At 40.6% G+C, this 12,828-nt stretch overlaps 2 protein-coding genes across 2 annotated transcripts; one reads left to right on the top strand and one right to left on the bottom strand.

Moving 5' to 3' along the window:
* Positions 1-1,085: 1,085 nt before the first annotated feature.
* Positions 1,086-2,697, bottom strand: LOC308132365 (uncharacterized protein). The gene is made up of 2 exons (XM_080499444.1): positions 2,605-2,697; positions 1,086-2,214 (listed from the first exon to the last, which is right to left on the bottom strand). Exon 2 carries the CDS (start codon positions 2,204-2,206, stop codon positions 1,349-1,351), a length of 858 nt encoding a protein of 285 aa, XP_080355570.1. The 5' UTR covers positions 2,207-2,214; positions 2,605-2,697; the 3' UTR covers positions 1,086-1,348.
* Positions 2,698-4,966: 2,269 nt separating this feature from the next.
* Positions 4,967-6,582, top strand: LOC308132867 (uncharacterized protein). Its single transcript, XM_080500050.1, has 2 exons — positions 4,967-5,063; positions 5,453-6,582. Exon 2 carries the CDS (start codon positions 5,461-5,463, stop codon positions 6,316-6,318), a length of 858 nt encoding a protein of 285 aa, XP_080356176.1. The 5' UTR covers positions 4,967-5,063; positions 5,453-5,460; the 3' UTR covers positions 6,319-6,582.
* Positions 6,583-12,828: the final 6,246 nt, after the last annotated feature.

Genomic DNA, 12,828 nt, shown 5'->3' with positions numbered 1-12,828 from the left:
CATGTACAACCCCGATTCACAAAAAGTTGGGACTCTATCCCTTCTGGCAGCAAGCAAGAAAAAATATTGTCAAAAAGTGGCAAACTTCAGCTCCACCTTCTCTGCAAGGTTGGATTGACATTATTCTGGAAATTTTCAAAATGGAGACGTTAACATACATAACGCAAACAATAAAAAAATCATTTGATTGTATTTGGAATAAATAGATAAAGTATATTACCCCAATGAGAACAGAGTTTCTATGACTTCTCTGAATTGTTTAAAAGTTTTGTAAAGCATAAGGTTTTTCTCTCTTCCCATATTGTAAGCTCCCCACTTCTGTAAATAGTTTGGGCTGTCACATTTTCTATGTACAAGTAATCCTTTGACAGCTTTTGTGATTTTTGTGTATACGCAAAACAATTTTGTCTAACTTTGTGCAAACAAAGGGTTGGTGAATGTGAAGCTGAAGTGAGTTAAAAATGCATGGGGGAAAAAAAAAGAGGAAATAAGCTTATATCTGTATTTCTACGCTATATGTATAACCATGTACAATTGCCATTTCCAAATAAAATTATATATACATATATAAATTATAATATCATTATATTAATCCATATTAATGAACTCTAATACTGTCAAAATCTGTTTATGCAAACAAAATAACAATGGGCCCTGAACTGTATTTGCTATATTTTCTATACATAATCTTCAATAAATGAAAAAATTAGATTTGTTGGTTCCGATAGAGCGAGTTGGTCTGTGATTGGCTGAGAGTGGAGACGGGGGCGGATCAGGTGACCATGCAGCGATTGGTTGTGAATTTCTGCCTGGAGGAGAATGAAGGAGTGGCCTTCATGTATATAAAAATGATCAACAGGGAGTTGAGCATGATGAGTGAAAGAAAACAAACAAGTTAACATTGAAAGTGGCCTCAGATATTGAAAATGTTACATTAGATTAATTAAATATATATATTATACAATATCCAACATCTGGTTATATTGTGGTAACGCTACAATTCAAAAGTAAAAAAAACATTACGTTGGACTTAATGACTTTTGTGATTATCTTTTGTGATGGAAATAATGAGACAAAGATTTATTTCAAATGTAAATGAGCCTTTTATTGAAGCAGAAAGTCACGAGAACAAAGTCACAGTCATTTGATGAGATATTAAAGAGTTTGAACCATGGTACTATTTATGATCCCCAGCAGACTTAGTGTTGAAATAAAGAAACATTATTGAATTGAATAAGAGAAAATAGAACTGCATTAGAAAAGACAAATTAAAGCGGTCAGGAAGTGATGTTTCAGACTGGTTGCATTATTCTCAGAGAGCAGCTCAGCTTGGTCACCACCACAGCTCTCAGCGGTTAAAAAACAGGTTGGCTGTGCTGAATTTGGTCAACTTAATGACGGTGGCGCCGACACCTCGATACGGCTTGGCATCTTTGTCGGTGGCAAACCCGATGCCCTTGATGGGGTCGCTCCCATCCTTCCTGAACCACAGGAACACCTGGTTTTTGCCGGTCCCCTTGTTCAGATCCATGTTGACCACGTTGAATCCTTGTTCTTGGAAGTTGTTGTACTCGTCAGGATTGTGGGAGACCTGCAGGTCCCTGATGGCCTTCCGCTTGACAGTGGTAAGAAGGTACCAGATGAAGACCTGGTCCTTGTCCAAAACCTTGTTGGTGTTGTTATCCAACCGGGTGTAACCTCTCTGAAAGAGGTCAACATCACTGGTCCAGCTGGAGGTGGCAGTGACGTCACTGATGTACACTGTGATCTCTCTCTTCACCCACAGGAAGATTCGGTCTCCTCCAGCGCCCCTGTTCAGGTTACAGCTCAGCTTCTCCCAGCCGAATCGAACCTTCTGGGATTCATCAGTGGCGTCTGTGGAGACATGGAGGTCTGTGATGGCAACATCAGCCTCTGTGCTACCCTTGTAGTACCACAGGTAGACACAGGCTCCTCCTACTCCGGCGTTGAGGTCCTTGTCGATCTTCTCGAACCCTACATCAGAGAGACCCCTTGCCATATCTTCATTGTATGAAAACTCAATCCTGGTGATGGCCTGGCCACTGCTCTCATCTTTGTACCAGAGGTAGATATAGTTGCCTCCGAGTCCTTCGTTCAGATCGACGTCATTCTTTCTGAACCCCTGTGCACGGAGCTGACTCTCCTCAGTGTCAGTCAGGGAAATGGCAATCTGAGTGATGGGCATTTTGGTTCCTGCAACAAATCAGGTGAAAAGTTCATGAGTGAACATCAGGTCTCACCGATTGTGTGAAGAAACATGAATATTTGCTGCAGCGAAACACTGCATTTGGATGCTTTTGTCCCACAATGGAATTATTATTAGCTTGGAATATTTTATATGAATTCATTCAGTATCAAACAAGATGACAAATTACAAGAATTTCTTTTTTTAAATCCACATTATTTATATCTAAAACATCAGATCACACACTGCTTATTTTTTGGAAACTATTTAAAGTGGCTCTAAAAAAAAAATTCCCTAAATATTCTGTGTGAAAATACTATGATACTGAATAACATGTTTGCCCAGGATAAAATGACACAAAGAGGAACAAAGGAAAAAGTAAGCAGGTCAACACTTACGTGAAGACAGACTGTGTTTGCTGGTCAGATGTCAGATGGACGCTGCTGGTTGCTGCTGGATGCTGCTGGTTTCTGCTGTTCTGTCACAGAATCACCCGTCTTTATATAGGGAACAAAACGTGGATGTTGATTGCGAAATCGTGACCTGCGTCTTTGAAATTCTTGTGAAAACTCCAACACTGCCAACATGATTTACCCGTCTCTTTGTCTCTTTCCACAGAATCCTTCTTTTGAAAACTGCAACACTGCCAACATGATTTAACCATCTGTCTTTGACTCTTTCCACAGAATCCATAATCAGTTCTAACCTCTGGAATGCCCTCCCCCTCCCTGTTGGACAAGCCCCCTCACTGTCCATTTTTAAAACTCATCTTAAAACCCATTTTTATTCTTTGGCTTTTACCTCAGCGTGAGACTCTGCTCTGGTTTTAGTGCCGTCGTTGTTTTTTTTAATTGTTTTAACTTTTTGTGTTTTGTTTATTGTTTTACCATCTGATTGTTTTTACTGCTTTAACTTTTTTATTGTTTTTATTGTTTTAATGTTTTTATGTTGCCTCTTATATTTTTATTTCAATGTACAGCACTTTGTCTCAGCTACGGCTGCTTAAAGCGCTTTATAAATAAAGTTGAGTTGAGTTGAGTTGAGTTATTTGTTTAGCATGACTGTCAGATGGTAACTTGTTTTCCACGGGGCAGTTCTGATGAGAATTGAAGCTTCTGCTGTTCATCCAGCAGCTTCTGTATTTCTTTTCTGGTTTCAGATGAATAAATGTTTAACAGTCCCTGTGTTCATATTGTCATCTGTTTTTAATGGTCCCATCTCCTACGAAACTGTTGAAAGATATTTGTGAGTCTTTTGAAAGAAAGTTCCAAAATTCACAGTTCAGAGTTCAAAATTGCATTTTGAACTTAAAACTTCTAATGTGTGTACTTTCCACAGATGTGTCACGACAGGGTAAATTAAAGTTAATTATTTTAATGTGATTTAAAGTTTTTCTTTGCGTTTGTGAAGCACTGGGATTGTGTTTGAACCTGCTAACAGGGAGGGGGAGGGCATTCCAGAGGTTAGAACTGATTATGGATTCTGTGGAAAGAGTTAAAGACAGATGGTTAAATCATGTTGGCAGTGTTGCAGTTTTCACAAGAATTTCAAAGACGCAGGTGGCGAATTGGCAATCGACTCACAAATGTCTTTCAACAGTTTCGTAGGAGATGGGACCATTAATTATTGTAATTTCCCACTGAAAAAATAGAGCAGGCAGAGAAGCAGAATGTAGCTGGTGCAAAACCAAACTATTCATTACATTAGTCCATTACAGCATCGACAAAGAAAGTCTTCATAACTGAAAAGTGCATTTCTCTGGAAAGAGGTTTGAGTGTGAATCACAAGTCAAGGCACGTTGATTAAAGTAGCAGGGTTCAAACACAATCCCAGTGCTTCACAAAGGCAAAGAAAAACTTTAAATGACATTAAAATAATTAACTTTAATTTACCCTGTCGTGACACATCTGTGGAAAGTACACACATTAGAAGTTTTAAGTTCAAAATGCAATTTTGAACTCTGAACTGGGAATTTTGGAACTTTCTTTCAAAAGACTCACAAATATCTTTCAACAGTTTCGTAGGAGATGGGACCATTAAAAACAGATGACAATATGAACACAGGGACTGTTAAACATTTATTCATCTGAAACCAGAAAAGAAATGCAGAAGCTGCTGGATGAACAGCAGAAGGTTCAATTCTCATCAGAACTGCCCCGTGGAAAACAAGTTACCATCTGACAGTCATGCTAAACAAATAACTCAACTCAACTCAACTCAACTTTATTTATAAAGCGCTTTAAGCAGCCGTAGCTGAGACAAAGTGCTGTACATTGAATTAAAAATATAAGAGGCAACATAAAAACATTAAAACAATGAAAACAATAAAAAAGTTAAAGCAGTAAAAACAATCAGATGGTAAAACAATAAACAAAACATAAAAAGTTAAAACAATTAAAAAAAACAACGAAGGCACTAAAACCAGAGCAGAGTCTCATGCTGAGGTAAAAGCCAAAGAATAAAAATGGGTTTTAAGATGAGTTTTAAAAATGGACAGTGAGGGGGCTTGTCCAACAGGGAGGGGGAGGGCATTCCAGAGGTTAGAACTGATTATGGATTCTGTGGAAAGAGTCAAAGACAGATGGTTAAATCATGTTGGCAGTGTTGCAGTTTTCAAAAGAAGGATTCTGTGGAAAGAGACAAAGAGACGGGTAAATCATGTTGGCAGTGTTGGAGTTTTCACAAGAATTTCAAAGACGCAGGTCACGATTTCGCAATCAACATCCACGTTTTGTTCCCTATATAAAGACGGGTGATTCTGTGACAGAACAGCAGAAACCAGCAGCAACCAGCAGCATCCAGCAGCAACCAGCAGCAACCATCTGACTTCAGACCAACAAACACAGTCTGTCTTCACGTAAGTGTTGACCTGCTTACTTTTTCCTTTGTTCCTCTTTGTGTCATTTTATCCTGGGCAAACATGTTATTCAGTATCATAGTATTTTCATACAGAATATTTAGGGAAGTTTTTTTAGAGCCACTTTAAATAGTTTCCAAAAAATAAGCAGTGTGTGATCTGATGTTTTAGATATAAATAATGTGGATTTAAAAAAAAAAAATTCTTGTAATTTGTCATCTTGTTTGATACTGAATGAATTCATATAAAAGATTCCAAACTAATAATAATTCCATTGTGGGACAAAAGCATACAAATGCAGCGTTTCGCTGCAGCAAATATTCATGTTTCTTCACACAATCGGTGAGACCTGATGTTCACTCATGAACTTTTCACCTGATTTGTTGCAGGAACCAAAATGCCCATCACTCAGATTGCCATTTCCCTGACTGACACTGAGGAGAGTCAGCTCCGTGCACAGGGGTTCAGAAAGAATGACGTTGATCTGAACGAAGGTCTCGGAGGCAACACTATCTACCTCTGGTACAAAGATGAGAGCAGTGGCCAGGCCGTCACCAGGATTGAGTTTTCATACAATGTAAATATGGCAAGGGGTCTCTCTGATGCAGGGTTCCGCAAGATCGACAAGAACCTCAACGCCGGAGTAGGAGGAGCCTGTGTCTACCTGTGGTACTACAAGGGTACCACAGAGGCTGATGTTGCCATCACAGACCTCCATGTCTCCACAGACGCCACTGATGAATCCCTGAAGGTTCGATTCGGCTGGGAGAAGTGGAGCTGTAACCTGAACAAGGGCGCTGGAGGAGACCGAATCTTCCTGTGGGTGATGAGAGAGATCCCAGTGTACATCAGTGACGTCACTGCCACTTCCAGCTGGACCAGTGATGTTGACCTCTTTGAAAGAGGTTACACCCGGTTGGATGACCACACCAACAAGGATGCGGACACGGGCAAGGTCTTCATCTGGTACCTTCTTACCACTGTCAAGCGGAAGGCCATCAGGGACCTGCAGGTCTCCCACAATCCTGACGAGTACAACAACTTCCAAGAACAAGGATTCAACGTGGTCAACATGGATCTGAACAAGGGGACCGGCAAAAACCAGGTGTTCCTGTGGTTCAGGAAGGATGGGAACAACCCCATCAAGGGCATCGGGTTTGCCACCAACAAAGATATCAAGCCGTATCGAAGTGTCGGCGCCACCGTCATTAAGTTGACCAAATTCAGCACAGCCAACCTGTTTTTTAACCGCTGAGAGCTGTGGTGGTGACCAAGCTGAGCCTGCTCTCTGAGAATAATGCAACCAGTCTGAAACATCACTTCCTGACCGCTTTAATTTGTCTTTTCTAATGCAGTTCTATTTTCTCTTATTCAATTCAATATTGTTTCTTTATTTCAACACTAAGTCTGCTGGGGATCATAAATAGTACCATGGTTCAAACTCTTTAATATCTCATCAACTGACTGTGACTTTGTTCTCGTGACTTTCTGCTTCAATAAAAGGCTCATTTACATTTGAAATAAATCTTTGTCTTATTATTTCCATCACAAAAGATAATCACAAAAGTCATTAAGTCCAACGTAATGTTTTTTTTACATTTGAATTGTAGCGTTACCACAATACAACCAGATGTTGGATATTGTATAATATATATTTAATTAATCTAATGTAACATTTTCAATATCTGAGGCCACTTTCAATGTTAACTTGTTTGTTTTCTTTCACTCATCATGCTCAACTCCCTGTTGATCATTTGTATTTACATGAAGGCCACTCCTTCATTCTCCTCCAGGCAGAAATACACACCCAATCGCTGCATGGTCACCTGATCCGCCCCCGTCTCCACTCTCAGCCAATCACAGACTAACTCGCTCTATCGGAACCAACAAACCAAATCTTCTCTTTTATTGAAGATTATCTATAGCAAATGAAGCAAATACAGTTTGGGGCCCATTGTTAATTTGTTTGCATAAACAGATTTTGACAGTATCAGAGTTCATTAATATATATATATATATATAAATTCTTCTTACTTCCACCAGGGAGGGCGGCACCTCAGCACCTTATATTGTCCAGCCACCGCTGCATGACTCCATCACATAAATGTTCCCGGTGTCCAAATTTTTTTTTATTTTCTCTCCTGTCTGCTGAGTGCCATGTGACTTACATGCAGACTTCACATGAATTTTAACACGGACATAACTGAGTCGCTTTCCTTTTTTTTTAATTCATTCATTAATTGTATTTCTTCTTCTTATTGAGTCTGTTCAAAATCATCAACCAACCAAAGTTATTGCAGATAAAGTGTTTGATTTCTAATCTGAATGAACACATCATATGCATGTGTCAGTGGACTCCAGGTGCCATGAGAAGGTACTTTGTTTTGTTTTTTTATTAGACAGCTGCCTTGTAGGTGTGGATGAAAGTTTGATAGAAATGCAGCCGGTCCAGATTCATTCAGATGAGACTCGGCGCAGACAGAGCGAACGCAGAGCAGCTGCATCACATCAGGTTTTTCCATTTTCCATATTTGTCATTTAAATTCTCAGTGAGCTTCTCTCTATAACTTTGCAGAATGATTCCAGCATGTTTACTGTGACCACTCTGAGGAAACAATTGTTTTCGTAAAGTTGTTTTCAGTGGCTACAAAGCAGCATTGTCATGCATCCTCCAATAGTTTACACTGCGAACACGATTATAAAACATTTGCCACAGCTTTTTGGAAATGCAGTGAAAAGTGGAGATGTTCGTGGCCCAGTGTCCATTTCCCCTTTGTGGTCGATTATTAAAAATGTTAAAAAAAATAATTGTATTAACTTTGAATTGAAGTTGTTTAATGAGCCTTCAGCTCGTTGAACAATGAGCTGAATGCAACCTGCCAAACTACAGCTATAAATACCAGAGAGCCACACCTGTTGGCTGATTACAAGCAATGGTTTAGTCATTTCTGGTAATTTGAGCAAATCTGACTTGCGGTAATTGTATGACTTCCTGTTTCACCTGGTTGCAGCACAGCTGATCTTTTCACGACTACAACTTCATCTATCAGAATCTTTACAGCTAAAACTTCACTGCAACTCACGGATTGTTAAAAGTAGCTTGCTCATCACAAATACCAGCTTTACCTGTACTCACGAATGCCTGTTTTCACTGTTTGAATACATTCTCTAGCTTAGCTTAGCTTAGCATTAGCTTTGGTGATGGCCTCTATACCTTCTTCGTGCCTCTTTCTCTTGCTCTGTGTGTTCGATGTGTCATGATGACAAAAATGACATTCTTGTCTGCACAGTCTTTTGAATTAAAAAAAATAAATATTCTACTTACTTTATTAAACTTATCTTATTAAATGTCTTACCTTATTTATTGTACTTTTCTTCATTATTTGTTTTACATTTCTTTCATTTCTTCTAAAGCTTTAATGTATTTCTTTGATTCTGTATTTCTTTAATATCTTTAGTTTCTTTGTAAAGCACTGGGAATTGCCTTGTGTTTGAATGGTGCGCTATACATAAACAAAGAAAAGCAGTCTCAGCCCAGGAGACAAAGACCAGGAGTCTTGACAGCACGGAGAGGGTGCTGGACTATTTCGGGTGGGTCAGAGGCTCTTGGGTTGGAAAGGAGCTGCTGCTGCCAAAGATTTTAGCCATTTTAGTTTATGTTCAGCTTGAAATTTGCCAAGAAAAAAAAACCTGCCCATCGTCCGCATTTAGAAGGTTGTCGGCTGATTCAGGTGTGTTGACAGTTGAACGCCCGTCCGTGCACGCTGACTCTGCCACTCAATTCAGGGTGTCCGCAAGTCCTCTTGTCAGAGGTTCTACTGCATATTAATATTTGAAAAATAAATGTACATACTTTTTGTGTGTGTCAACAGAAATGTAAAGAATGTTACCCATTTCTTCTTTTCGTAGGTTGTCAATGCCAGAAGTTCAACTCTGAAATCTGAAAAGACCCAAAGGCAAATGCAGAATCTGATAAGTCCAAACATTTGACTCAGTACAAATCAGCTCTCATGAAGGTGAATCATTGTGTGTGTGTGTGTGTGTGTGTGTGTGTGTGTGTGTGTGTGTGTGTGTGTGTGTGTGTGTGTGTGTGTGTGTGTGTGTGTGTGTGTGTGTGTGTGTCTCATTGTGTGCAGGACAAAGCTTGAAAATGGAAAGGACACCAAGCAGCCTACTGATGTGTAAGTCACTGAATTATAAAGGTTAATCCCAGAAGATCTGAAATGTGTCTTTGGTGGATTATTTATTTGTTTGCTCTTAGAAATGAGACTTTGTTTTTTTGTTTTGTTTTGTTGTTTTTTTTCTTCTTCATCATCGGCAGAGAAATCAATTCAATTTTATTTGTATAGGGACAAATACGACACGGGCCTTTCGAGGTACTTCTAGAGAGGAAACCAACAATCCAAAATCAACGAGCAGAGAAGACAGAGGAGAATTTCTGCTATTCCAGTTGGGGTTAAGGGGTAGAACGAGAGAAAATGAGAGGACAGGCAGACAAAAATTGTGGGTAGGGATTCGTAAAGAGACAGAGAGAGCACAGTCTACAGAAGAGAGACGTTAGTGTAACAGCGAAACACAGAGTGAGAAAGGAAATTCAGCTCAGTGTCGGTCTCCCAACAGTCCTAACCTATTGCTGCTTCACGGGAGAAGTTGTGACTAATTGTACATGGACGTTCCCACATACTCAGCTCTGCTACACGTCCCAGGAATCCTTGTTCTTTCCAAATATTTGTCATCAGCGTGACATGTATAGCCATGGAGCACTTCTACTTCTATCCACCTTTCACACTTACTCAAGGCAGAATCCGGCTACAGATAGAGAGACTGTCATGACGGGCAATTTAGAGTCAGCAGTCAACCTCAGATGCTTTTGAATTATGTGTGAAGCTACGCTGGAAAAACCTACATATGCATAGAGAGAAGATGCAAACTCCATCCAGACTCAAACCATTGTCATCATGATGCAAGAGACAGAACCACTGCATCACCAGCTTTGACGCTACAATGGAATAATCCACCAGACACACAGTTCTTTATTTGTTGGTGTGCTCCCATCATGCCTTTTGTTTTTCGTAGGGCGTAGACCAAGTGCATTGTTCAACCAACCACAAGAGGGCCTTCTCGCCAGGCAAAGTAAGAAACAACTTTGTTCACCACGGAGGCACACACACACACACACACATACAGTCATGGGGCATCTTTTCAGCACATATATTGGGTTATGTGAGATTGTCTGTAAAGAATTATGCATATTACATGCCTGTGCCGATAAGGCTTGAGGCTTACACATACTGGGAGACAAGAGGGATGCAAGAATCTGGCTTTGTGCTTTAAATATTAAAATCCTTAATTTTTCTCTATGATGTGTTTCAGCATCTTCACGCACAATCTTACTTCTGGGGAAAAGAGATGCTCCAAAGATACTTCTGAGTGACATCATAACCAAAAACCCCCAATTCAATCGTCAGCAATACAATACGTACAGACACTGCAAGTCCATCTCTGGACTGTGGAAAGGAAGCCTAAATGTAAAAGTTGTAAAGTCTCCAGATATCAATAAACTGTCCGACGTAAAAGTGAAACAAGAGATGCAGAATCTGTGCCATCCTGGACCACACGTTCTGCTACTCATAGTGGAGCCTTCGGATTTCAATGGAGGAAACACACTGAACCTCTCGTTCATCCAGGAGGTCTTTGGGGAAAACACTTTCAAACACTTGATGGTCGTCACCTTTGACAAGCAAATGGAAAGCGATCCCAGTGTGAGGGACCTGTTGGGGAAATGCGGCGGAAAACACTACGCTACTGAAAATACCAGCGAGGAGTTGATGGAGAAGATTGAGAAGATTACACGTGAAAACGAGGGAGGTTTCCTCTCCGTCACTGAGGGGCCCTTGAGATCCGTCTTTGAACAGATGAAACCGGCTTTAAACCTGCTCGTGTGTGGTCGAAGAGGACGAGGGAAGGACTTGGCATCCTCTGCCATTTTAGGACGACATGAGCTTCCCTCACACTTCTTGGAGTGCGTCAGAACCCAGGGAGAGGTGTGTGGACGTCGGGTCTCTGTGGTGGAGCTGCCGGCTTTGTATGGAAGACCTCAGGAGGAGGTGATGGAGGAGTGTCTCAGGTGTGTCTCCCTCTATGATCCTGAAGGTGTCCACGCCTTCATCCTGGTCCTACCTGAGGGTCAACTCACTAACGAAGACAAGAGTGAGTTACAGAAAATACAAAACACCTTCAGCTCACGAGTCATGGATTTCGCCGTTCTTCTGTTCAATGTGGCGTCAAGTAATTCACTTAAAGGCTTTCCAACCTTTTCAAGAGCCGACAGACATGTCAAAGAACTCTGTCAGAAATGTGGAGGAAGATCTATTGTTCTCTACAAGGGCAGGGATCAGATATTACAGTTAATGGATGTTGTAGATGGAATCAGACTCCAGAACAAAAGACCGTGTGGCTACACAATGGAAACCTTTGCTCGTGCTCAAATGGAAATTAATTTGGAACTGGAAAAATCTCTCAACAGGCAACAAGAAGAGCTGGGAACAAACATCCCTTGTAAGTATTTTATTGGTTTAATAATGACAGACATTGTGTTCTCATGGATAAAGAAGTTGATGAAAACATTTATGTTGAACGACGCCTGCTTGCTTTTCATGCGGTTGTTACTTTTAACATCGGCGAAAGTCACGGGGTGTGAAGCTTCCAACACAGTGGAGCAAAAAGGGGGTTTGCACTTTGTGCAGCGGACAGGGTCGTAGTGCTACAGGGGCGCCAAATCAATGGAATCAAGTGGGCATTTTCTGAAGTTAACAGCTGTTTGTGCTTGCGTAAATGGTATGATAGATAAACAAGGCACTGACGAGGCACACCTCCGCTTATTTACTTGATTCAATGAATGTAGTGTAATAACAATAACAAAAATTGGACAATCTGATTTTTTGGGTGAACACCCAAAGCACCAATTTCTGCCTAAAACTGTGACCTAGAGGACCAGTATGATTTGCGACACTGCTGTAACATGTTGTTAGATTATGTTTTTAAATAGCTAAACAAACATGTGAATAAATATGATTCAGAAATGTAAACATTAAGAAAAAGTAAAGCGAAAAAAAAAAAATCCTGGGCATGGGGGGCTCTATTGATTCTACATACCCCTCAGAAAATAGCGAGTTTCGCCCCTGTTCCTACACATTGTAACTCGTGACATGGTCCTGAACTTGTGAAGGTGGGAGGGCTTGTGAGGTCTCATGATCTCCAGATCTATGCCGTTGGGAGGAATATGCCCCCTGGTAGAGTTTCCCAAGACAGACACGTCTGAAGTGAAGTCCCAGATTTTCACGATCACAAAATGTATCCATCACGCGAGAGTGATTCCATCAACACATTGACTAAATTGCCCACTTTTCCTGACCTGGCTTGGCCTGAGAAAGTTAGATTGAAGGCACCTCCATCAACAAGATGGAGAAGAGGTGCAAAACCTCTCCTCTAGTATGAAAGGAGGCAGAGCCTTTGCTTTTACTTTGAAGATATTAAAAATCAAATGAAAGCACATCGTCGAGGTTTAATCTGCTGTGAAACCAATCTGTCAAAATGAATAACCTCAGGCTTCATTACTTCACAGGTGAGGCAGAACTGCAGAAGCTCGACTCACTGAGAATAGTTCTTCTTGGAAAGACAGGCAGCGGAAAGAGCTCCTCAGGAAACACCATCGTTCGACAGAACCTGTTTAAATCTGAAGTTTCTTCAACGTCCGTCACCAAAT

Source organism: Blennius ocellaris (assembly GCF_963422515.1).
Source record: "Blennius ocellaris genome assembly, chromosome: 7".
Classification (NCBI taxonomy): Eukaryota; Metazoa; Chordata; class Actinopteri; order Blenniiformes; family Blenniidae; genus Blennius; species Blennius ocellaris.
Note: the sequence above shows the minus strand (reverse complement) of the source record. Positions and strands in the feature narration are given on the sequence as shown.

Bases quoted from the DNA above. Each gene is read 5' to 3' on its own strand.
- LOC308132365 (XM_080499444.1), bottom strand. From the start codon at position 2,206: ATGCCCATCACTCAGATTGCCATTTCCCTGACTGACACTGAGGAGAGT.
- LOC308132867 (XM_080500050.1), top strand. From the start codon at position 5,461: ATGCCCATCACTCAGATTGCCATTTCCCTGACTGACACTGAGGAGAGT.